At 37.6% G+C, this 25,768-nt stretch overlaps 1 protein-coding gene across 4 annotated transcripts in view; it reads right to left on the reverse strand.

Moving 5' to 3' along the window:
• Positions 1-14,455: 14,455 nt before the first annotated feature.
• The window catches only part of STRN (striatin), a 130,076-nt gene continuing 118,763 nt past the window's right edge, over positions 14,456-25,768 (reverse strand). For 3 of the 4 annotated variants that reach the window (XM_031655070.1, XM_031655072.1, XM_031655073.1), the window contains one exon: positions 14,456-25,731. In XM_031655070.1, the coding sequence (XP_031510930.1) occupies positions 25,562-25,731 (170 nt within the window). In that variant the 3' untranslated portion in view covers positions 14,456-25,561. The remainder of the gene's footprint in view (positions 25,732-25,768) is intronic. The other variant, XM_031655071.1, reaches the window with a different exon arrangement.

Genomic DNA, 25,768 nt, shown 5'->3' on the forward strand with positions numbered 1-25,768 from the left:
TTAGTACCCCACCACACATGACGTCCATCACCTGGCTCCTTGCTTTAGTGCTCTCCTGTGGGACAAGGGAGCTAGCATCACGCTGATCTTGCTTTTGCTGACTACGTAAGTAATACACTGTCTGAATCCATTTGGGTCTATCGTGTCTTTACCTGCCAAACCTATGGCAGTGTGGCAAGCCCACTGCAGCAGTAATCACTGTTTATTAGGGGCTGCTTGACCACCTGACAGCAGCTGTTTCCAGAGATGCCCTAGGAAGATGGCCTCCATACCACAGCGTCTCCCAAGAGGCTTCTGAACACCCTCCCCCTGCACATCCATAACAATGCCGAATTCTACGCCAGCTGCAGATCATCTGCCAGTGACTGGGCAACTGTTTCTCACTAAGAAGCAAAGTGCAGAACGAAGAATTCTTCCTTCAGATCTATGAATGTTTGCAATTACACTGCCTTCACCACACTCGGGATGGTTCCCTAAAAGCCCATGGGCTGGGATAATATGCAGGTTTTGCTTTGGCAGGTCGAGATGTCATGACTGCCTGAAGAATGGTAAGAAGAAAGATTCTGAATCTTTAAGGTTCTCTTAAAGAAAGAGATGCTAAAATCAATTATCCATGTCTGTCATGGGAGGCTGATAGGGCAGTGTCCGTTCTCATAGTGGGCATTTACTCAACTTTGTTTTTTTTTTTTTTTGGAGACAGGGTCTCATTCTGTTGCCCAGGCTGGAGTGCAATGGTACAATCATGGCTCACTGCAGCCTTGACCTCCTGGGCTCAGGTGATCCTCCCACCTCAGCCTAGCAAGGGCTGGGACCATCGGCATGTGCCACCGTGCCAAGCTTTTTCTTTTTTTTTTTAAACTTTTTTTTTTTTTTTGAGACGGAGTCTCGCTCTGTCGCCCAGGCTGGAGTGCAGTGGCCGGATCTCAGCTCACTGCAAGCTCCGCCTCCCGGGTTTATGCCATTCTCCTGCCTCAGCCTCCCGAGTAGCTGGGACTACAGGCGCCTGCCACCTCGCCCGGCTGGTTTTTTGTATTTTTTAGTAGAGACGGGGTTTCACCGTGTTAGCCAGGATAGTCTCGATCTCCTGACCTCGTGATCCGCCCGTGTCGGCCTCCCAAAGTGCTGGGATTACAGGCTTGAGCCACCGCGCCCGGCTTTTTTAACTTTTTTATAGAGACATGGTCTCACTTTGTTGCCTAAGCTGGTCTTGAACTATTGGGCTCAAGTGATCCTCCCACCTCAGCCTCCCAAAGTGCTGGGATTACAGGTGTGAGCCACCACCCCCAGGCTGATTTACTCATCTTTAAGGTTAAAGGAGCAAGACAGCATCTTGAAGAAGCACGTTTGGGGAATTAAAAGGGAGTTTTCTTTACTTTTCTTCCTGAATGTGGCATTGCCTATAAATTCTCTTGAACAGATCTCTTTATTTACTGGAAAAAAATTAGGAATGGAGAAAATTAGTTTTCCTTTAGTTTGATTATTTTCTAAGGAGGCTTCTAAATAAGTTACCTGGAAACATTCAGGTTATGTATGGTTCTAAACCAAGAGGTCTTTGTAATGTGTTTCATTTGGTTACCAGGTCCAGAATTCTTCAGAGCAAAGTTTCTGGCTTCAGGCTGGACACTGTTAACAACTGCCCAAGGTTTGCAGAGGGTTGGGATGGGGGAAAGGGAATTGAGTGGGTTTCTTCCTGAGGAGGTTTTCTGTGCCTGGCACCATCTTGGCTACCTTCACATCTGTTAAGTTCAATTAACTCCCACAATGACACTTCTGGCACCATGTGTTTTTTTTAATTGACACACAATAATTATATGTATTTATGAGGTATAGTGTGATGTTTCAGTACATGTGTATAATGCATAATGATCAAATCATCTTCTCAAATATTTATCATTTCTTTATGTTGAGAACATTCAAAATCCACTCTTCTAGCTATTTGAAAATATGTAATAAACTGTTGTTAATTATAATAAGCCTATAGCTGGCTGGGCGCAGTGGCTCACCCCTGTAATCCCAGCACTTTGGGAGGCCGAGGTGGGAGGATCACAAAGTCAGGAGATCGAGACCATCCTGGCTAACACGGTGAAACCCCCATGTCTACTAAAAATACAAAAAAAATTAGACGGGCGTGGTGGCGGGCGCATGTAGTCCCAGCTACTCAGGAGGCTGAGGCAAGAGAATGGAGTGAACCCGGGAGGTGGAGCTTGCAGTGAGCCAAGATTGCGCCACTGCACTCCAGCCTGGGCGACAGAGTGAGACTCCGTCTCAAAAAAATGAAAACAAATGACAAAAACAAACCTATAGCTAGCGTACTTTTGTATCCAGTGGCCAATCTCTGACGCTGCTCCTTCTTTTCCTCTAGTGACCACTATTCTATGCTGTACTTTTATGAAATTAACTTTTTTTAGCTTCCACATATGAATGAGAAGATGCAGTATTTATTTTTTGGTGCCTGGCTTATTTCATTTACTATACTGTCCTTCAGGCTCATCCATGTTGCCGCAAATGACAGGATTTCATTCTTTTCTATGGCTGAATAGTACTCCATTGCGTATATGTACCACATTTTCTTTATCCATTCATTTGTTGATGGACACTAAGTTTGATTCCATATCTTGGCCATTGTGCATAGTGCTGCAATAAACACAGGAGTGCAGATATCTCTTCGATATACTGATTTTCTTTTGTTTTAAATATATACTTAGTAGCAGAATTCCAGGCATCATTTCATAAAGGATAAAGCTGAAACTTAGAGAAGTTAAATAACTTGTCCCAGGGCCACACCTCTGTTTTTGTTTGTTTTTGTCTTTTTAAAGGTTATCTTGGATTCAGAAACACATCTGTTAAATGTCAGGTTCCAAATCAAGTCTGTCTCTGAAAAATTATTTAAGTAAATACAACAAAATTGTACACTGACATTTTGAAGAAAAAGTAACACCAATTTTTTTAAGGTTTGCTCTTCATAGAAGAAAACACATGATACTAATGAGCTAAAAGTAATGGAACAAAATCAGGTGAAGTTAAGAAGACAGTTCAAATTTATAAATTCGGAATAACAGCGTGAAAATGAAAGAAGGATGTCTAAAATGTGAAGTCAGGAATACAGAATTAATTAAAGAAATACTGTTTTAGAACTTTTAAAACAGTATTTATAGAAACTTCTCAAATGACTTGATTAGAATAATTTTCTTGGAAGAGGCAAGAAATCTTGTACTCTTCTCACTAAAGAACCACATTAGACATTACTTGTTTTTGGAAACATCACCATCAGCTTGTAGGAACTAAGCATTTCTCATTAACCACAGACTTCTTTTAAAATTTTTCCTGGGTGAAATGCGGCATTGTAAGTCCACTCCTTGACCTATTCTGGCAGGAGCTCGTCTGGAGAGTCTGCAGAACGGACTTCAGGAGCGTGTCTCTAAGCAGTGAAAGCCTTCTTAAAAATCAGACAAGTGACTGCTATACAATCTGATGTGTCAGAAAGGAGAGACCCTATAACAAATACCAGGAATAACATATAATGGGTTACCAACTTATTGATAAGTCCCATTTACAGAAATGGAAGGTGGTGACTGAGGTCAGGCTGACAATAACTTATATTTCTCCATATTCCTAGCACCTAACAGCCTGAGTGTGGGACATTCACTCTCACTTTTATCTGAACCACATAAATTCATGAAAATACTCATACTCTGTGTCTAGATTATACTATCCTCTTCTGCATCTGTTAAGATAAGCATGCGGTTTCTCTATTGTAGTCTGTTGATGTGGTGAATAACATTGATTTTCAAATGTTGAAACAACCTTACAAGGATAAACTCCACTTGGTCATGCTGTATTATCCTTTTTACATATTGTTTGATTTGATTTGCTAAATTTTATTAAATATTTTTATATCTATGTTCATGAGGGATATTGACCTATAGTTGTCTTGTAAATGACTTTTTCCTGTTTTGGTATGATGGTAATAAAAGTGGGCCACATAGAATAAGTTGGGGAATGTTCCCTCTTCAATTTTAAAGAAGAGTTTGTATAGAATTAAGTCATTCTTTGTTAGGTAGAATTCCTCAACGAACTATCTGGGTCTGGAGTTTTCTTCATAGGAAAGTTTTAAACAAACAGTTCTATTTCTTTAATAGCTATAGGGCTATTCAGATTATCTATTTCTTCTTTAGTGAGCTTTGTCTTTTAAGGAATGTGTCCCTTTCATCTAAGTTGAATGTATTGGCATTAAGTTGTTTATAAGATTTTCTACAACCTTTTTAATGTCTCCAGAATATGTAAGGATGTTCCCTTTCTCATTCCTGATTTATTAATTTGTGTATTCTCTCATTTTACTCCTGATAGGTCTGGCTATATGTCTATAAATTTTATTTATCTTCTCAAAAAAAAAAAAAACCAGCTTATATTTTCATTGATTTGTTCTTTTGATTTCCTATTTTATAATTTAGTGACTTCTTCTCTTTATCATTCTCTTTGTCCTGTTTACTTTGTGTTTATTTTATTTTTACCTTTCTTTTTATAACTTCTTAAGGTGGAAACTGAGGTCATTGAATTGAAAGAAGTTTAGAATTTAGAGTTATGCAGGAGTTTAGAGTTAGAAATTTCTCTTAAGCCTTGCTTTAGCTGCATCTTGCAAATTTTGGCATGTTGTGTTTTCATTTTTGTTCAGTTTTAAATTTCTGATACTTTTAAATTTCCCTTTTTTAATTTGACCCTTAGTTTGTTTAGAAGTAGGTTATTTAGCTTCAAATATTTGGGAATTTTCCAGATAACTTTCTTTTATTGACTTCTAATTTAGTTTCACTGTGGTCAGAGGACATGCCTTTTATGATTTAAATGGCTTTTAAATTATTAAGGCTTTTTTATAGCCTAAAATATGATCTATCATGGTAATTGTTCTTGGCACTGGGGAGAAATGTGTATTCCGCTGTCGTTGCATGGGGTAGTCTATATATATCAATTAGGTCAAGTTGGTTGGTAGTGTTGATTCAAGTTTTCTATATCCTGACTGATTTGCTGTCTACTTATTCTATAAATTATTGAGAGAGGGATGTTGAAGTCTCCAACTGCAATTATGTGTTTATCTATTTCTCTCTTCAATTCTGTCAGTTTTTGCTATATGAATTTGAAGTCTCTGTTATTAGACACATAAATTTTGGGGATTGTTATGTTCTCTTGATGAATTGACCTCTATTTTGAAATAAATATTTTTATCCTTGGTAGTATTCTTTTCTCTAAAATTTATTTTGTGTGATATTAATACAGACACTGAAGCTTTATTTTATTTTTTTATTTTTTGAGACAGAGTCTTGCCCTGTCACCCAGGCTGGAGCGCAGTGGTGCAATCTCGACTCACTGGAACCTCCAACTCCCAGGATCAAGTGATTCTCCTGTCTCAGCCTCCTGAGTAGCTAGGATTACAGGCGTGCACCACCACACCTGGCTAATTTGTGTATTTTTAGTAGCCCAGCCAATAAGAAACCACTTTAAAAAAGTATAGGTGGCCAGGAGCAGTAGCTCTTTTCTGTAATCCCAGCATTTTGGTAGGCCAAGGTGGGCAGATCACGAGGTCAGGAGTTTGAGACCAGCCTGGCCAACATGGTGAAACCCATCTCTACTAAAAATACAAAAATTAGCTGGGCATGTTGGCATGCGCCTGTAATCCCAGCTACTTGGGAGGCTGAGGCATGAGAATCACCTGAACCCGGGAAGCAGAGGTTGCAGTGACCCTAGATCATGCTACTGCATTGTAGCATGGACAACAGAACGAGACTTTGTCTCAAAATAATAATAATAATAATAATAACGTGGTTACTTATGTTTAAGAGTATACATCTATAAATTGTGGCCGGGAGTGGTGGCTCACGCCTGTAATCCCAGCACTTTGGGAGGCCAAGGTGGGCGGATCATGAGGTCAGGAGATCCAGACCATCCCAGCTAACACGGTGAAACCCCGTCTCTACTAAAAATACAAAAAACAAAATTAGCCTGGTGTGGTGGCAAGTGCCTGTAGTCCCAGCTACTGGGGAGGCTGAGGTGGGAGGATGGTGTGAACCTGGAAGGCGGAGCTTGCAGTGAGCCAAGATGGCGCCACTGCACTCCAGCCTGGGAAACAGAGCGAGACTCCATCTCAAAAAAACCAGAAAGAGTAGCATCTATAACTTGTTATAGTCTGCATGTAGTATAAAATCTTCACAACAGTATACTCCATTTCTCCTCTGTACAGCCTTTATGTTGTTGTCATATATTTTCCTTCTACATTTTGTAAGCTTCTATACATTTTTATTAGTTTTGCCTTAAAGAGTCAAATATCTTTAAAGTGATTTTAAGAGAAAGAAAATTTAATTTTTATTTATCCAAATATTTACCATTCCCACAGCCTTCATATCTTTGTGGAGATTCAGATTTCTATCTGGTATAACTTTTGTTCTTCCTGAAGGACTTCCTTTAAAATATCTATAATGATGAATATTTTCAGTTCTTGTATTTCTGAAAAGTTCTTTATTTTGCCTTTGTTTCCACAAGATATTTTTATTGGGTACAGAATTTTAAGTTGATGGTTTTGTTTTTTCTATTCAGTACTTTAAAGATGTGCCCGCCCGGCGCGGTGGCTCAAGCCTGTAATCCCAGCACTTTGGGAGGCCGAGACGGGCGGATCACAAGGTCAGGAGATCGAGACTATCCTGGCTAACACGGTGAAACTCCGTCTCTACTTAAAAAAAAAAAAAAAATACAAAAAATTAGCCAGGAGAGGTGGCGGGCGCCCGTAGTCCCAGCTACTTGGGAGGCTGAGGCAGGAGAATGGCCTAAACCCGGGAGGCGGAGCTTGCAGTGAGCTGAGATTCGGCCACTGCATTCCAGCCTGGGCGACAGAGCGAGACTCTGTCTCAAAAACAAACAAACAAACAAACAAACAAAAAAAGATGTGCCTCCACTGTCTTCGGTTTGTACTGCCTCTGAGGAGAAGCCTGACGTGATTTTTATCGTTTTTCTTCTGTACGTGTTTCTTTTCCTTTGTTTTTAAAATTTTCTCTTATTCACTGGCTTTAAGCAATTTGATGATTATGATATGATTTTATGTAATATTTTTCTTTCTTCCTTTTTTTTCTTTTGTTTGGGGTTCATTGAATGTCTTGGATCTATATAGTTTTTGTGATATTTGGGAAATTTCTAATCATTATACCTCATGTTATATGAGATTTTCCTCTGTGGCTGGTGGAAACATTATTCTCAGCCCTATGCAACATGAGACTGTTCTTACTGCACCTTTTCGGTACCTCTTTCCCCAGCCTCTGATAGATTCCTCACATAGGTTCCTGTACTTAATCAGTATAGGTTCTTGTACTTATCAGTACTCAGTTGAAGACAGGGGAGAGTCCAGTTCAGATCTCTAGAACTCGCTTGAGGTATTCTTTCCTGCAAACACTAGTTATTTTGGCCTTTGCAAACTCCCAACTCTGTAGTCTCAACTCACAGAAACCTTTATAGTCTGCCTGGGTTGTCCCTTCCTGCACTGAGTCATGAACACTCTCTGAGCAGTAGACTGGGACAATTAGTTTCCTCTCTCACAGGGGCTATTGTCTTGTGCTACCTGTTTTTCAATGCCTGAAACCTGCTTCTATTGTTTTGTTTTCTCTCTTTTATGAAAAATTGTTTAAGAGAGGAAGGTCATTCTAGTCCTTGTTACTCCATATTGGTCAGAAACAGAATTTGGTCTTTAAGAGCAAAGGAATTCCACTTTTCATATAAGATGTGGGAGTTTTTATATTGGTTAGCCCCAAGAGGCTTATTTTTATGACTTTTTTTTTTTTTGAGATGGAGTTTCACTCTTGTTGCCCAGGCCGGAGTGCAATGGCGCCATCTCAGCTCACTGCAACCTCTGCCTCCCAGGTTCAAGCAATTCTCCTGCCTCAGCCTCCCCAGTAGCTGGGATTACAGGCATATGCCACAACGCCCAGCTAATTTTTGTATTTTTAGTAGAGACGTGGTTTCTCCATGTTGGTCCAGGCTGGTCTCGAACTCCTGACCTCAGGTAATCTGCCCGCCTTGGACTCCCAAAGTGCTGGGATTACAAGTGTGAGCCACTGTGCATGGCCATGATGTTTCTTAAGTGCTTTCAACATCTTCAGGAAGGCGACCCATCCTCTTCTGAGGTGTGAAAGATAATCCACTTGGAGGAGGAAGATTACAGGAAGAATCATCTGATGTAAAATGTAAACACAACCTTAGGGACATACTCAGGGCTATAAGTAGGAAGGTAGAGTTCTTCAGAATTTGCATAACAGGAAGTCTATTTACCAGAGCTTGATGTTTGATCATTCTTCAAATAGTAGTGAGTGAATTCCAAATCGAAAATTGACAAGATTAGAATGATTGTGATGTACTATGAAGGAAGCAGATGTCACATTTGGAAGGTGATTTAAGTCACTGTTTTCTTTTTTATTTTATTATTTTTTTTTCCTTATTTTTTTTTATTTCAATAGATTTTTGGGGAACAGGTGGTGTTTGGTTACATGAACAAGTTCTTTAGTGGTGATTTCCGAGATTTTGGTGCACCCATCACTGAAGCAGTATACGCTGTACCCAATGTGTAGTCTTTTATCCCTCACCCCCCTCCCACCCTTTCCGTTGAGTCCCCAAAGTCCCCAAAAGTCCATTGTATCATTCTTATGCCTTTGCATCCTCATAGCTTAGTTCCCACTTATGAGTGAGAACATATGATGTTTGGTTTTTCCAGTCTAAGTGAAATGAGTTACTTCACTTAGAAAATGATCTCAAATTCCATCCAGGCTCCTGGCAATGCCGTTATTTCATTCCTTTTTATGGCAAGTAGTGTTCCATGGTATGTATATATATACACACATACATATATGTATGTATATATACATATATGTATTATAGATACACTTTTAAGTTCCAAGATAAACGTGCATTGCCGAGACCAGCTCGGCTGGGGAGACCCTAAGCCAGCAGCGCTAGAGGAATTAAAGACACAGAAATATAGAGGTGTGAAGTGGGAATTCAGGGGTCTCACAGCTTTCCGAGCTGAGAGCCCCGAACAGAGATTTACCCACATATTTATTAACACCAAACCAGTTATTAGCATTGTTTCTGCAGATATTAAATTAACTAAAAGTATCCCTTATGGGAAACGAAGGGATGGGCCTAATTAAAGGACTAGGTTGGGCTAGTTAACTGCAGCAGGAACATGCCCTTAAGGCATAAATCGCTCATGCTATTGTTTGTGGCTTAAGAATGCCTTCAAGCCGTTTTCCACCCTGGGCGGGCCAGTTGTTCCTTGCCCTCATTCCTGCAAACCCACAACCTTCCAGTTTGGGCGTTAGGGCCATTATGGACATGTCACAGTGCTGCAGAGATTTTGTTTATGGTCAATTTTGGGGCCAGTTTATGGCCAGATTTTGGGGGGCTTGCTCCCAACAGTGCACAATGTGCAGGTTTGTTACATAGGTATACATGTGCCATGGTGGTTTGCCACACCTATCAACCTGTCATCTAGATTTTAAGCCCTGCATGCATTAGGTATTTGTCCTAATGCTATCCCTCCCCTTCTTCCCACCCCAACAGACCCCAGTGTGTGTTGTACCCCTCCCTGTGTCCTTGTGTTCTCATTGTTCAACTCCCATTTGTGAGAACATGCAGTGTTTGGTTTTTCTGTTCCATGTTAGTTTGCGGAGAATGACGGCTTCCAGCTTCATCCATGTCCCTGCAAAGGGCATGATCTCATTCTTTTTTTATGGCTGCATAATATTCCATGGTGTATATGTGCCACATTTTCTTTAGTCTGTCATTGATGGGCATTTGGGTTGGTTCCAAGTCTTTGCTATTTTAAATAGGGCTGCAATAAACCTATGTGTGCATGTGTCTTTATAGAATGATTTATAATCCTTTGGGTATATATCCAGTAATGGGATTGCTGGATCAAATGGTATTTCTTTCTGGTTCTAGATCCTTGAGGAATTGCCACACTGTCTTCCACAATGATTGAACCAGTTTACACTCCCACCTACAGTGTAAAAGCGTTCCTGTTTCTCCATATCCTCTCCAGCATCTATTGTTTCCTGACTTTTTAATAATTGCCATTCTGACTAGAGTGAGATGGTATCTCATTGTGGTTTTGATTTGCTTTTCTCTAATGACCAATGATCTTTTTTTCATGTTTGTTGGCTGCATAAATGTCTTCTTTTGAGAAGTGTCTGTTCATATCCTTTGCCTACTTTTTGATGGGGTTTTTTCCTATAAATCTGTTTAAGTTCCTTGTAGATTCCAGATCCTAGACCTTTGTCAGTTGGATAGATTGCAAAATTCTTCTTCCATTCTGTAGGTGAAGCACTGTTTTCAAGAGTCAGGATATTAGGACTTGGTCTACAAATTACATTTATTACTTTTTATAATCAGTAATAAATGATGGGGGAGATATTAAAAGATAAACTTAGGTGCATCAAAATTTTAATGAGTTTATTTGAGCATTCAGCAATTCATAAATTAGGCAGCACCAGATTGGAAGCAGTTCAGCACTCCACTGAGGAGGTAAAAAGGTATAAGGTGTTTGTGATGGTTAATACTGAGTGTCTACTTGATTGGATTAAGGATGCAATATTGATCCTGGGTGTGTCTGAGAGGGTGTTGCCAAAGGAGATTAACATTTGAGTCAGTGGGCAGGGGAAGGCAGACCCACCCTTAATTGGGTGGGCACCATCTAATCAGCCACCAGCGAATATAAAGCAGGCAGAAAAAGGTGAAGTGACAAAATGGACCTAGCCTCCCAGCGTACATCTTTCAACCATACTGAATGCTTTCTGTCCTCAAACATTGGACTCCAAGTTTCGGAACTTGGACTGGCTTTCCTTGCTCCTTAGCTGGCAGATAGCCTATTGTGAGACCTTGTGAGCGTGTGAATTAATACTTTATAAATTCCCATATACATATATATACACATATACACACACACACACATATATATCTTATTAGTTCTGTCCCTCAAAAAGAACTGTGACTAATACAGTATTCAAGGAAGCAAGACGAAGAAAATAACTGTTTGATTAAAGTGGACAGTCCCTTATTAGAGGTTAGTTGGCAGTTTCTGATTGGTTAAGTTTCATTTTACTGTTTACATTGTGTTTACATAAGAACCCAAGGTGCTGGAGGTGTCTCAGCCTAATGGCTCCCAATTAATTATTTTAACAGGGAAATTGCAAAACAGAAATGAAGGACTAAAGAGAGTTGTGGCAAACAGAATTTCTTGGTTGGCATTTGTTATTTCCTTCAGAGGCAGAAACGTGAGATACTTTTTCTCAACATCCCTTAAATGTAGAGGTGGCCAATGTTCCGGCCAATGAGACATGTGGGAAGTCTGCTGGAGGCCTCTAGGAAGACTTCCTTTGCCGTCTGTATAGTCAGCTTGGGCTTCCATAACAAAATATGATAAAGTGGGTGACTTAAATAAACAAATTTTGTTTCTCACAGTCTGAAGGCTAGAAGTCCAAGATGAAGGTGCCACCATGGTTGAGTTTTGGTGAGGCTCTCTTTCTGGCTTACAGATAGCTCCCTTCTTGTTGTGTTCTCATCTGGCAAAGGGAGGGGAGGGGAGGGGAAAGGAGGGCAGGGGAGGGGAGCGGAAAGGAGGGCAGGGGAGGGGAGGGGAAAGGAGGGCAGGCGAGGGGAGGGGAGGCAGTTCTACATGACATGAGATGTATGAGAGGTAGTTCTACACGACAAAGAATTGTCCCACCTAAAATACCAAAATGCTTAAGAAACACTGATATGACTGGTTCTCTATCAAAATAATGACAGACTATCTGGAAATATGTGAGGAAAATACTAACATTATTGATATAAGATCCCGAAATGGAAATTTAAGTAGTCTAAAAGCATAGAAATTAAATTATAACAGTAAAATCTAAGACGCAGACAGAGAATAGGGAAAGGGAAAGTAACAGCATCTTTAAGCATCACTTATTTTGGAGAGGCACAGGAAGTCAAAGTATTCTAAAAATCACATTTTTTTTTTCAGGTTGGTAGGGGGTTAGTGAAGATTAGAGTGACTCCGTTTTTTCACATAGTAGCACGAAAATATTTGATTATGAACGAAGATAATTTTGAAAGAGAAACGCACGGTAGAAATCCCACATTAACATGAGAAAGACAGGAAGTGAATGACTTGATCAATCCAGCAAAAACGAAAAGAAACAATGAAGTAAAATAATGAACACAATAAAACAAAATCAGTGAACACCCAATACATCCAATACCAGCCACTTTCTTTCCTGGAAGACCTAGAAATAGGCAGCTTATAGGAAACACACTTAAAATGAAGGAATAAAGAAGAGTTGAAAGTAGAGACCTTTAAATAAAACGGTAAGACTAATCTGCGAATATGCTAAAGCTCCAAATAAAAGATCAGCAACGGAAACAAGGACTTATATGAAAAGAACAACATATTATGACCAAATTGGCTTTATTTCAAGGAGGCAAGCATGTTTTAATGTCAACTTCATACACACAATCCGGTTAGTCAACAGCTTAAAGAGTAACTCATGATCACATCAAAAGATGCTAAGAAGGCATTTGATGAAATTCAGCAGCCATTCTTAAAATAAGATCTCCTGACAAAACAGGAAAGAACCTATTTAAATAAAATAGATATTTACCAAATAACAAGTAAAATACTCTAATAACTAAGTACCAAAACCATTTCAACTAAAGTTAGTAACAGACAGGGAGGCCTACTTTCACCATTATGACTCAACACCATACTGGAGTTTCTAGACAACAAAAATTTCAGAAAGGAATCTGTCAAACAATGAAAAAGACAAGATCAAATTATTTTCGTGAATGTCCTAATTGTATTTCTAAAAATCTCAAGAGACTCTGAAGTGCTAGATTCATGAGACTTAGTAAGCATATACAATGTTTCTTGTATATAAGTATACAAAAAGAGATTTTCTCTGCGTATTTTAAAATTTATTTTCTAAATTTTTTATTTTTTATTTTTTTAAAAGAGATGGTGTTTTGCTATTTTGCCCAAGCTGGTCTGGAACTCCTGGGCTCAAGCAATCCTCCCACCTCAGCCTCCCAAAGGGCTGGGATTACAGGCATGAGCCATGCACCTGGCCCCTCTCTTTCTTTGTAATAAGCTCTTATAAATGAAAATGGTCACAATAGTGACCAAAATAAGAACATATTTAAAATGTTTTAAAGGCAAAGAACTTAAAGAAAACTCTCAAATCTTACTAAAGATATAAATGAGATCCAAACAGAAAATGATATGATGTTCTTAGATGGGAAGACAGTATCGTGAGCCAAACTTCCCCAACTGAATATGTAAATTTAATGTACTTTTAACTCCTAATTTGGTTAAATTGGATTACATTATCACATACTTCAAATGCTAAGGATAGCCAAAAAAGGCAGTAAAAAGAACAGTGGGCAGGGGCTTGGCAAGGGGAAAAGCTCCCCTGACCATATTATAAAGCCACTAATAACTGAATCCATGAGATATTGTCACATGAAAGGAGAACTGTAAGTGAAACAGCATGATATATTGAGAAATAAACCTTATTAAATATATAAATTTATGACAATGCTGGTGTTTCAATTCATTGGGAAAAGGTAGTTTAATAGAGTGCTGCATTGGCAACCCACTTGGAAGAAAATTTAGTTGGATGTTTGCATTCTACACACACACACACACACACACACACACACACACATACCCAAATACAAATGGAGTAAAGACATAAATGTAGAAAACCAAAACCAAAAACCAAAAAATGTTGAAGCCATTCTAGTGGCTTATACATGCCACCCAGGAATGGAAACCTTCTTAATCAATACAGAATACTTCTAAAATTTTATAGTCACAAATGCCTATATTTTATATATAAGTATACTTGAAGATCTACTAATAAAAAGTTTTCTGGGCTTTTGTTTTTTTTTTGGGGACATGGTCTCACTGTCGCCCAGGCTGGAGTGCAGTGGAGCCATCTTGATTCCACTTGCTGGGCTCAAGCGATTCTCCTACCTCACCCTCCAGGGTAACTGGGATTATGGCTGTGTGCCACCGTGCTCAGCTAGTATTTTACAAATTGTATGTAGAGCTGAGGTCTCACTATGTCGCCCAGGCCGGTCTCAAACTCCTGGGCTCAAGCAATACTCCTGCCTCAGCCTCCCAAAGTGCTGAAATTACAGGCATGAGCCACCCTGCCCAGCCCTAATATAAAGTTTTAAATGAGAAAAGGCATTATAAACATGGTCAACAAAAATAATACAGTTTTGGAGAAAAACACTTGCAAATAATAAGAAAAAGGGTTTACAGGTAGTATAAAAAGAGCACCTGCAAATTTTAAAAAACACAGTGGAAACATGGGCACAATTTTAATAAAAATGAATGACAAAATAAACATTTTAAATGCAAATATGCAATTCACTCAAGTGAAATTCAAATGGTAAAGTTTTATTTGGAAAAAGTACTTATGAATGTGGTCAACAGACAACTTACAAGAGTTGAAAAAAAATGTTTGCATCCAAGAGCAGAAAATCTGAATATATATTGTACAATATACAAAATGCTTTTACAAACCAGTTAATTAAAAAGACAAACGGTAGAAACATATGGACCAAAAATAAGAATAAAAATTAAAACATGTGTATAAAGGTATAACTATGAATATTTGTGGTAGGCAGAACTCTAAGATGGCCCCCATGAACTCTGCTCCTCATGTTACTTCCATGGGTGATGCTACCTTGCAGGGCAGAGGGACTTAGCAGATGTAATTAAAGCTACTGATCAGTTGACCTTAACATATCTGGGTGTGCTTATAAACTAGTCACAAGAGCCCTTAAAAGCAGAGTTTTCTCTTGCTGGTAGAAGTAGAGTCAAAGTATAAAAATAATTTGATGCACCCTGGCAAGCTTTGAAGGTGGAAGGAACCACGTGCAAGGGACCATGGAGCAACCTCTAAGGGATCAGATTTGACAGTCAGCTAGGAGACAGGGACCTCCATCCTGACTTTAATGAGATTGGAAGTGAATTCCTCCTCAGAGCTTTAGTTAAGTACCCACCCTGGAAGACACTTTCAGTTCAGCCTTGCTGGGCCTTGAACAGAGCCCAGTTGAGTTTCCTTGGAGTTCTAACCTACAGAACTTTGAGATACTAATAGATAATTCAGTTATAAGTGCAATCCAAATGACCAACAAACATTTGAAAAGATGTCTATTTATAGTAGTCAGGAAAATGGAAATCAAAATAACACTGAAAAATCACTACATCCGCCAGGATTTTTTTCTTTTTTCTATGTATTTTTTAATGTTACAATAGTTATTGCCATGAGTATTAAGGGAAAAGTGTTTTTATACATTTACTGATGGAAATACAAACTGTTCCAGCCACTTTTGGAAACAATCTGTCAATATTTAGTTAAAAATTTAAATATACATATTCCTCAATGCAGCAATCCTACTCCAGGGAATCTATTCCGCAGATGTAAAACCATCATAGTGACAAACATATACACAGGAATGTTTATTGTAATAATAAAAAGGAAATAAGAGCTATGATAGACTTAGAGAAATTCTCATCATATATTGTTAAATGACAAACGCAAGATGCAGAGAATGTACATGATCCTATTTATTTAAAGCAAACTGCCCACCAAAATATCTTCTCATTAATGTTAGACTGTATGTGTGTACTTAGAGAAATCTGAGATACCTTTATAGATTTGTAAGGTGCTCACGATACACATTATATTAGAAAAAGCAAGTACAGTGTAACATGTAGAATAAAACCCCATATGTAATAATTAGGTATACATATTTGTATAATTAGAAAAATACATATCAGGGAGGTAGGAATGAAGGGGTATGATGGGACATGATTAGTTTTGCCATTATGCACCTTTATGCATTTATTAATTTTTTGCATTTAATTTGTGTCACTTTAACCTGAAAAACATCAAACCATCCCCCTTCCCTGCTCTATTTTTTTCCCCTCTGCACTTATCACTAATATTCCATGTATTTCACTTGTTCCCCCACCTGGAATGTGTGTGCTGCATCAGATAAAGTTTTTGTTTACTGCTGACTGCCAGCAACTAGAACTGTCTGGCATATAGCTGGCACTCAAGTATTAAGGAAAGTAGTCTTCTGCTACTCTTAATGTTCATTTTATCCTCTCTCCCCTAAAACCTTGATGTTCCAGAAGCTATCAGGAGTGTGACACAACTACATGACCAGAAGTCTGTATTCAGAGAGTGAACAATAGTTATTTGCTGGATGCTTATTTTATTAGGTGTTTTACATCCGTTATCTCAAATCAACCTAATTAGGCAGATCTGTTATCCCCATTTCACAGATGAGAAGCCAATTTAGAAGAGCTGACTTGTCTAAAATCTAACAGACAATAAATGTCCTAACTCCAGGCCAAATTCCTGCTCTTTCTTCCGTGTTGAACTGATCTTAAAGGAATCGTATTTTTAGTAATTTTAATGACAGATAGTTCTTACATGGTATATAAGTTTGAGATTCATTGAATATTTCATATGTAATTTGCTGTTGATGATTCTTTTAATGATTTAAACATTAAATTGGTCTCTAACTTGTTGACTATTCCTAAAACAACTGCACTGTTCAGCTAAAGCCCTGGGCCCTGCTGGAGTGCTGTCAGAAAACCAATGACAGAGATGTTCCTAGGAGAGTTAATAAACATTGGTATAATTACTATAAAATCTTCAAGACAAAAACCAGCCTGAGAGCATCCTGAGGAACTTTGTCCCAGAGTTTTCATCTCCAAAGAAAGCTCCCCAGAGGGATGCCTTTCCTGACAAGATTCCACTGGGAGGTTCTTCTTTCTCCTTGGACAAAAGCAGTCAATAGGGCCATCTGTGGGTTGCAAGGAAAGAGTGTGGAAGTGGACCTGTTTGGAGCCTAGGACAATCAAGGCAGGCTCAGGTTCCAGGCTAGAAAATCTCCCCATCAACTGATCAGAGGCCAGTGGGGAACAGGGGATGAGCAGAGGAGATATGGGGGTGCAGGGATAGATGGGAGGTCATCAACAGGGTTTAGGGACACCTTCCTGTCCCCAACATACTCTGCTCAGTTTTCATGCAGGCAGGACTGGAACTGTGCAGTACAAAGAGGTTGCTACTCAGGCATTTTGTTGCCACCTGTGAAGTAAAGTCCAAATTCCTCCCCAGTCAAGGTGAAGACCTCAATCTCAGGATAAGCTCTACAGAACTAAATGCATTTGAACATCAGCTGTCAGAGATTTTTTTTTTTTTTTTTTTTTTTGGTCTTTGATGATTTGGATAGATTTAGATTTTGAAATGGGCTCTCTGATTACTCAGCCAACAAATATTTATAGGGTACCTTTGATATGGCAAGGCACCAGGCACGAAAAACAAACATGATCTGTGCCTTATGGAGCTTATACAGACAGAAGCAAACAATCATTAACCTTTATTTTTGCAGGTGACAAATGAGCAATGCATAAATGTAAAATCTGGGTTAAGGGAGAGAATCAAGGCATTTGGAAAAAAAAATCTAATTACCTGCTCCTCATGCCTCAAAAAATATCCAGAAGATTTTGAAAGATAATGCAGGAGATAAAAATCACATATTCCTTATTAATCTTTCTATTCCAAAAATAATTTCTGAAAATCACAGGAAATAAAACTTTTGTGTATTTATTAGCAGAGGCAAGCTATATTATCAATTGGACACCTCAAGGGCACAAAATTGCCTGGAACTGCGACCTTCAAGTTCAAAATACCCCCAGAAAGCAATGATGTTTCTAAAGATTCTCTTACTTTTAAATTGTAATTAGTACATGTGTATTCCTAAGTATTCTACAGCAATGAGAAATAAGGAGCGTAGTCTTTTTTTTTTAAATCAAATTGATTCTGACAAAAGGAGCTTATTGTCTTTCTTGTTAAAAGGCTGACCAAAAAGAAATAAAAGAAAGTCTGAAAGTGTCAGAGTTGGGAGAAAGCCTGATTCCTTCTGACCTGGAGATATACAAGGAAACTGAACAAATACCAGGCAGCAAAATACTGAGATATTTACCGCATAAGAAAGCATTCCTACACAGCAGTTGAGTACTGGGAAGGTTGTGGGGGAGGGTATTATTCACAAACAACTGTCAAAAGATATGAGACCACTGAGTTTTTCTTTTTCTAAAAATCATATGGAGTGATATTATTCTATCAAGAGGATATTCTGAAATATATGGGCTATAGAAAAAGATGTAAGTACATTTAAAAGAATGTTTTTAACAGCATAGTGAAAACCATTCAAAAGAGAACTCACTCTGTAAAAATTCTTCTCATATTTTTTCATGAGATTATCACTTGGTTACTTTAGGATATTTCTTACATGCCTGGTCTTCATCCTGACATATGCAGACGATACAAAATACTTGGGCTTATGTTTTTACAGCCTCCTAAAATAAAATGAAAACTATTCCCTCTGACACTTTGCCAGGGGGCTCTAGGATACTTTTGATATATTTCCTTAAAATATTTAATTTAGTTAACAAGGACTAATGACAAGCCAGAATTGGAACCATTCATTCTTTGAGGTCAGAAATGGTATCTTGCCAGCCCATTGAAGTTGAAGTGGAAGACAATATGGCTCCAGCCACAGGGCCAGCTGCTTCTCCTTTTTGGTAAGGTACTTCTTTCCCCACACTCACCTAGTTATCCAGCACCCAAAATAAACTTTCTGATAAAATTACTTTTGCTCTAAGTTAATTTTGTTTATGCATGAAAAATTACTGTCTTGGTTCCACTTCCAAAGGGAAGTAGTTGGAGTGAGTCATTTTGTTTGGTGGATTTTGAATTGTTTGGTTTTGAAAGTATACGAAACTTAGTTAAAATCTGTATTTCAGAAAACGGATTCCAATTTTCAGAGTTGCAGAGCCGTATGTCAGTGCTTCTTTACAGAACTGGAGTGTTCTGGTTGTCCTGAGAAGTAACAGGCGGAGAGATGCTCCATGATTATAATGTTTAGGTGAAAAGGTATGCTCGACTCCCCAGGTGTTCTGGGAATATTTTATATGCCAGGACAATGCTGGGACCCTGCAAAACATCAGTGATCTTGGGAAACCTAGAGGAGGTCAAAACACTACCTGGCAATCTTAGGCTGACCCCAGGGGGTTCATCAATCCATGAATAATTTTTGGAGTCTTAATGACCTCCTGAGATAGATTACTCCAAAATTACTCAAGCTAATCTCAGTCCTCATTAAAAGGTAAAAGAGATGTTTCCAACACTACTGAAAATGTGTGTATATACCAAAGGATATAATACTCATTAATATACCAGCATACAGAACACCAACAATGGTGGATAGTTTCAAGGACACCAGAAGTGCCTTTTAAATTTCATACTGTATTGTGGATCTAGACTGGAACAAAGAGATTGTGAGTTCTGGGCAGGCCACAGGCCTTGAAAAATAATGTTGATTTGAAGGGGCAAGGAATGTGGAAGGCTTGTGTGTGTCTGTTAAGTAGCCAAAGAAAAAATAAAAACACTGTATTTATATACGTGTATAAATTTTAAAAGCCATTTAAACTGAACATTTGAAAAACATAAAACCTATTCATTAAACATATGTGTCTCTGAAAGTATCACTGACCCAATCCTAGAAGGTATTTTAATTTGACTGGCTTTTCAGAGGCCCAAATTCTCTATAAACTTCTCCTTCCTCACAATCAGTAATTAAGACTGGTTCATTAATTTTGGACTCACATATACTTTGTCTAATATCCTTTTATTTCTCTGCACCCCTCTAAGACTCCTCCCCCAAAAGCCCCAAATGAGACTATGTTAATTTAACTGATTCACTGTAAAGTCACAGCTAGATCCCAAATCTGACAAATATTCCAATTCATGAGACACCTATAGCACGTTATCTATATTTGTACACTTTATTTAAAAACAAATAATACACTTAGAGCCACCAAAGATGGATATCTTAATTAGCTTATCCATACCCTGAATTTACAAAAGAAACTTCTTGCACCACAAAAATTAGCATTTGGATTAATTTACATTAATTGATGTAACTAAAATTTAAAATACCTGAAGATCAAACAATCTGGCCCAGGGCTCACCAGCTGGAGGATTGGGTGTGGAGAGAAAGGATTATTTAGGAATCTGAACTGATGACACCCTGTGGCCAGCTCTAGTGAACTGAACTTGAGAAAACATAAAATAACCAGCATATTTCACTATTAAAAAGAAGAGGTTCCTCCTAAAAACAGGTATGAGATCATAGAGTTGGGATGGGGGTAGGGGATACCTATTAATCTGGGCTAGAAAAAAAGTGTGTGGAGAAGGGGAGTTGTATTGTTTTCTCACAAGAGGCAAACTTCAGCCAAACAATGAAGAGATAGTAGGGAGGGAGATGTGTGGTAGACCAAAGACTTTCTGATTGCTGATAATAACAAATTTAGCAGCTCTCTACAAGTCAATTAAAATACCATTCTCTGAGACATTTTCAGAGAGGAGCTAACTAACACCCACCCAGGGTGAAAAAAAATCATTCTACATTAACAAGGCACTCACTGGTTCACAGCCTGTTAAAAACCCAGGCAGACATCAGAATCTAAATTAAAATGATTTTGAAAATTTGCATCAGAGGGATGACAAGCATGTGGTCCCAGTTAAATTAAATCTAAAGCTTGGATTAGCAAAGATCCAGAAAATTCTGACCCCCTAAGCACCACTTTAGGAATACTGCCAGAATCAATGAGTGGGATCTAGGGATCTGTTTGGCCTAACATTTACTTTCTATAGAATTAAAAAAAACAAAAAACAAAAACCAAAAACTGATGCAAAGGAACTGTTAAATACTTTGTCAACCTGGCATCCCTTACACTGACATGAAGATCCAGTTGGATGATGGATATGGCCAATTACAAAGTTTGTACTGGCAAAAGTAAAAATGATTCAAATTATTGACGAATGACCTGTCCTTTGTTTTTAAACACAGATATGTTTTCTGGGCCTTTCTCTAAAATGAACTTTAGGGTTTGATACATTTCACAAAAATATACATATTTTTTGTCAGCTACTACTTTGTACAACCTGAATCCCAGTGTCCAACACTTAAAGTACTGCAATTATATAAATAACTAAACAAGTTAACAGTAATGGAGAGGCAACTTCTGAGTAAATAAAATGAATGATTATGTACTTAATCGTCTTGTAGTCACTTTCAAAGAATAAAGTAATCTGAATAAAATTATACTCAGAACTCTTTTTCATTTAAGTTCAATAATTATTTGGCTATTGGTTGAAAACATCACACAGACATACACCAATGAAAGATTCAGTATCTCCACTCACTAACAACATTGATGGTTAATTTTAAGCAATTCTTTCAAAGAAAAACAAAATTAATTCTAAGCCTTTCAATCTGATTTGTGACATCTTAATACAATATAACTTAAATGACAAAGCCTGAGAAAAGCACCAACATAGATTTTTTTAAATTGCATCCAACCGTCATTTCAGATGTCATAAAGATTTGCTTCAGTTAAAATGGCAGCAATGACAAAGAGGTAGATATGAGAGATGCCATTTAAATATTTTAAGACTCTTTTTAGGTGGAATTTTAACTAGTTCAGGTATTTAACCTAAAAATATTTACTAGTTGAATCTTTATCATGTAAGAACTTCATGACATGCAGTTTTGTAAGAGGGAAATACATGAAGTATTAAAAAGTGAGCCTTTAAAAAGTTACATTTACTTAGCCAACATTAATGAGATTCCATAATTTTGGTGAACCAATAATTTCTCCTTCTACCTGAACTGTACTATAATTAAAGCATAGCTATTTTTTTCTCTACTGAAATTTCTAGGAATTCACATTCAAAATTCTTGGAAAGTATATATGGTGCTCAAGAGCACAAAGCGCATGAAATGTCCCCTGAAGTCCTAGAAGTTGAGCAGATACATTAAAAAGACATTGATGGTCACAAATCAGGACCTTCACAGATTGGTAAACACACATACACACACGCATGCATGCACACACACATTAACTCTCTCTCTGTGCCCCCCCCTCCCACCCCCGCCCCCAACTCAATCTTCATCCTCACTGTAAGGCTGCATTTGTTTTTTTTTGTTTTTGTTTTTTAAAGGCACCTCTCATTTTCTAGCTATTGCCTTCTTGATGATACTTGTTTTTGTTAAAAAGCCTGAATGTTCAATGGAAATAGTTCAGTACTAAGAATGAAATATTTTTCAATTCACATTTGAATAGCCAGGTTTTCTTACATTCAGATTTTAATACACTAGAATGACAGTCTTTAAAACAAGCATGCTAGCCTATAATGAATATTGTATATACAGTAATTTAAACATTTAGAACTATATATTATACTGCAAAAGCAAACAGCACAACACTCATCATACTCATCATCATCTGCTGTGTATACTACCTCCAAAAATGAAAATACAAAACAGTAAAATGCACCTATGGTTTTTTTATATATATATATATAGTTTATATATTATATATATTTTTACAATATATATAATATATACTTATAAAATATACATACATTTTAGACATTTTCAAATAAATCTTCATTATCTCCAAAAGAAATTTATAGCAAGAATATTGAAGGAACGAAAGTCAGATTAAAAAAAAAATTTCTCACAAAGTTCATCATCAGTGATGCAGCTCAATTTCCCCCCTTTTAGTCATAACTAAAATGATTATAAAAGCTAAATACTTTGCATAACTAAGTATTTGTTTAATGGCAAAAGTTGTTAAACTTGTTCAATAGAAAAATACTGAAGGTCATTATATCACTTCTGTTAAATAATCTGTCTATGGTTTGAGTAGCAAATGAGCTCCATATGACAGTTGAGTTTTGAGAAGGGTGCTGCAAGCTCCCAGAGATGTATCCATAGCATATGAAAATAAGGCAGGGATCCAAACCTCCTGCTAATTTTCATACTATTCCAATACATTTCAAACAAGATATTTACAAATGAAGCTCTATGAAAGCATTTCAATGGCTGCTTAAACATTGAATTTGTTCATTCCGTGAATTTTCATTGAATGTTCAACAGGCTAGGGGAAAAGTCAGACACATGTATATGCTACTCTGGTTGGAAGACAGCTTTGGCTCATTTCTAGGCTGAGATCATGCACTGCTGGTAGAGAAGACTCTCTCTGTAGTCTCCAATGCCACAGCACTGGCTTTCTAAGGAACTTTCAACAGTTCCATTTGCACTACAGTCAATGTATCTCATGGTTATTTTCCACTTACTGACAGAAAAATTTCAACCATGAAGCATAAAATGAACAGGGGAAGAATGTCTTGGTTTTTAGAATTTCAGTGACATTAGTAAAGCAGGTACTGAAGATCTTAGAAGGTAATTAAAACAATAACTGGTAGACCAATAGCTTTGTGGTCATCCATCACAAACACACCAAGTAAAGGCAACTTCCTTCCTTCCTTCCTCGAAGGAATTTTCCAGTATCCTTCTACAAATGTTGGGTTAGAAACATTCTTTCTTCACTGTGAAGAACCAAAACAAATTTACTGAACACAATATGGAACCCTGTATTTGCATGGAAATATAAGTATTCACCTGATAGCCCATGTGTAGGTCAATTCATTTAAGTACACAATGGAGTCTCTTGAGCTTGCCTGTTAACCAAAGCACAAAGATGCGATGAAAAGGTAGCTGTATTAAAATACTACAGCAAATCTGTATGAAAATCATGCAAATTTAGCACAGGTCTTTAGCTTTAAAGAAAATCTGCCTGTATAACGCAGAATTCCAGAGGCAAACAAGCAGAAATTTTACAAAAATACTGTCAATCATTAGCCACATCACCACCAGCATACTTTCTCAAGAAGGAGATGTACATATCATGAGGAGCATCATTGTTGTGACGATGGAAAATGTGGGGAATGGAATATGTAGAAATTGTTTTAACTGGTTAAAATATTTATAGATTTAATATTTTTAAAATCTAAGAGTCTATTTATATTTTTGGTGGCAAGTTGGACATTAACAATTTATTTCCAATTTCTAGATTGGTCTCTGTCATTTGGGACAAAGAAGAAAGAGTATGAAGAGAGACATAACGGCTACAGAAATAAGGTATGACAGAGGACTAGGTCTAGACAGCGGGGTCCTCAGAATCCCAAAAGTTGACCACATGTAGGTGGGTCACAGGTAAGTTGGGCTGGGGAAACCTGGCCTTTCAAGGTGTGGATTTCCCTAGAAACAATACAGATAAACTGCCCATTAAAACACATATATCTCAATTAAACAACAGGGGAGGAATAGGGAGAAAGACAGAACTTTTTAGCCAATATTTGGCATTAAACTCTTTCATCCAGATTTCCAGGAGATTCTTCTTAGAGAGATTAATAGAGGACTTCTAGGGTAAAAAACATTCGTTTTTATTAGTACTTCTGCAAAAGCAGCTGTGTGAAGTTAACCATACTCTTTGGACTCTTAATAATTATGAACTATTCTTGGTAGATGTCAGATAACTTGAATATGACAAAGAAGAAAGAGCACAGATTATCTGAAGCATGATTAGGTGGGTGCTGATAAATGACTATTAGCAAATAACTTCTATCTTTTCAGTCACTGAAAAGTAAGATTTCATTGGTATGAAATAATCACTCTGGTACTATAAATGTCACATGAATAAAGTGAATTTTAAATAGAAATTATTAAAGAAATATGCCCTGTTTACCCTTAAAAATAAACAGAATTTCAAACCTGAATAAGTTAAATCTGTTAGTAAAAGCAGAGTCAATCAACTATTCTTCACAATGGTGAATGCTTGATAGCTAAACTTCAGAATGATACCAAATCTATTTTCAAAACTGTAATACAATATAGAAATCTGCTTGCAAACTATTTGTTTAGCATTTCTGAATAATAATATATTTAACATATTATTGCATTTTTCTCCCCCTAACAGGTAAAACACTTTGCAGGTGCTTTATGTGAACAGTTGAAAGGAGAGCCAAATTAAAAACTCAGCTTAACACTGTGTGGTCATTATACACAAAAGGGGTTAATAAGGCAGATATGATAAAGATTACTATTTTGACTATTTAATGTGTTTAATAAGATTTCGCAGGGGAGAACTTGGTCTAACTTTCCCGTTTTCTTCTATTCAGTCCCAGCTATCAAGCTTTTTAATTATCCATTGTAGCATGCCCTACTTACTCAACAGGGACAAGCTAAACTTGTATTCGCTCAGGCCTGCCTAGCGAATTAGAACAACCTCAGAAATAAAGATGCCTACTGGGGGAAATTTGAAACAGACCTCAGGCTCACAGATTCAGCTGAGCTTGCAGCAACCTGAACAAACCTTAGTTTTAGAAAACAGTATATGAATTGCAAAACTATACTTCAACAAATGTTCTCTGTGCTCCTTCAGCAGAACAAAAGGGCAGGACGAGTTGATTCTTGCCCTCGTTTTCTGTATCTCTTTTGTGCAGTTGATTACTTATAAACAGCTAGAAGGTGAAGATGATACATTGCGTCATACAAAGACTTTAGCCAGTGCGTCAGCTCCAGCACTGGCTATATAGCATTTGGATGGGTGGAAAGCTACATCATGAATCGATTCTTCAAACTTTTTTCGATGAGCTGTGAATTCTTGGATACACGTCTTACTTTCTAGATTCCATAAACGTATTGAACAGTCATGACCTATACCCAAAAAAAATTGAAAGGAAAAAATTACATT

Source organism: Papio anubis, chromosome 14 (genome assembly GCF_008728515.1).
Source record: "Papio anubis isolate 15944 chromosome 14, Panubis1.0, whole genome shotgun sequence".
In the NCBI taxonomy this organism is placed as follows: domain Eukaryota; kingdom Metazoa; phylum Chordata; class Mammalia; order Primates; family Cercopithecidae; genus Papio; species Papio anubis.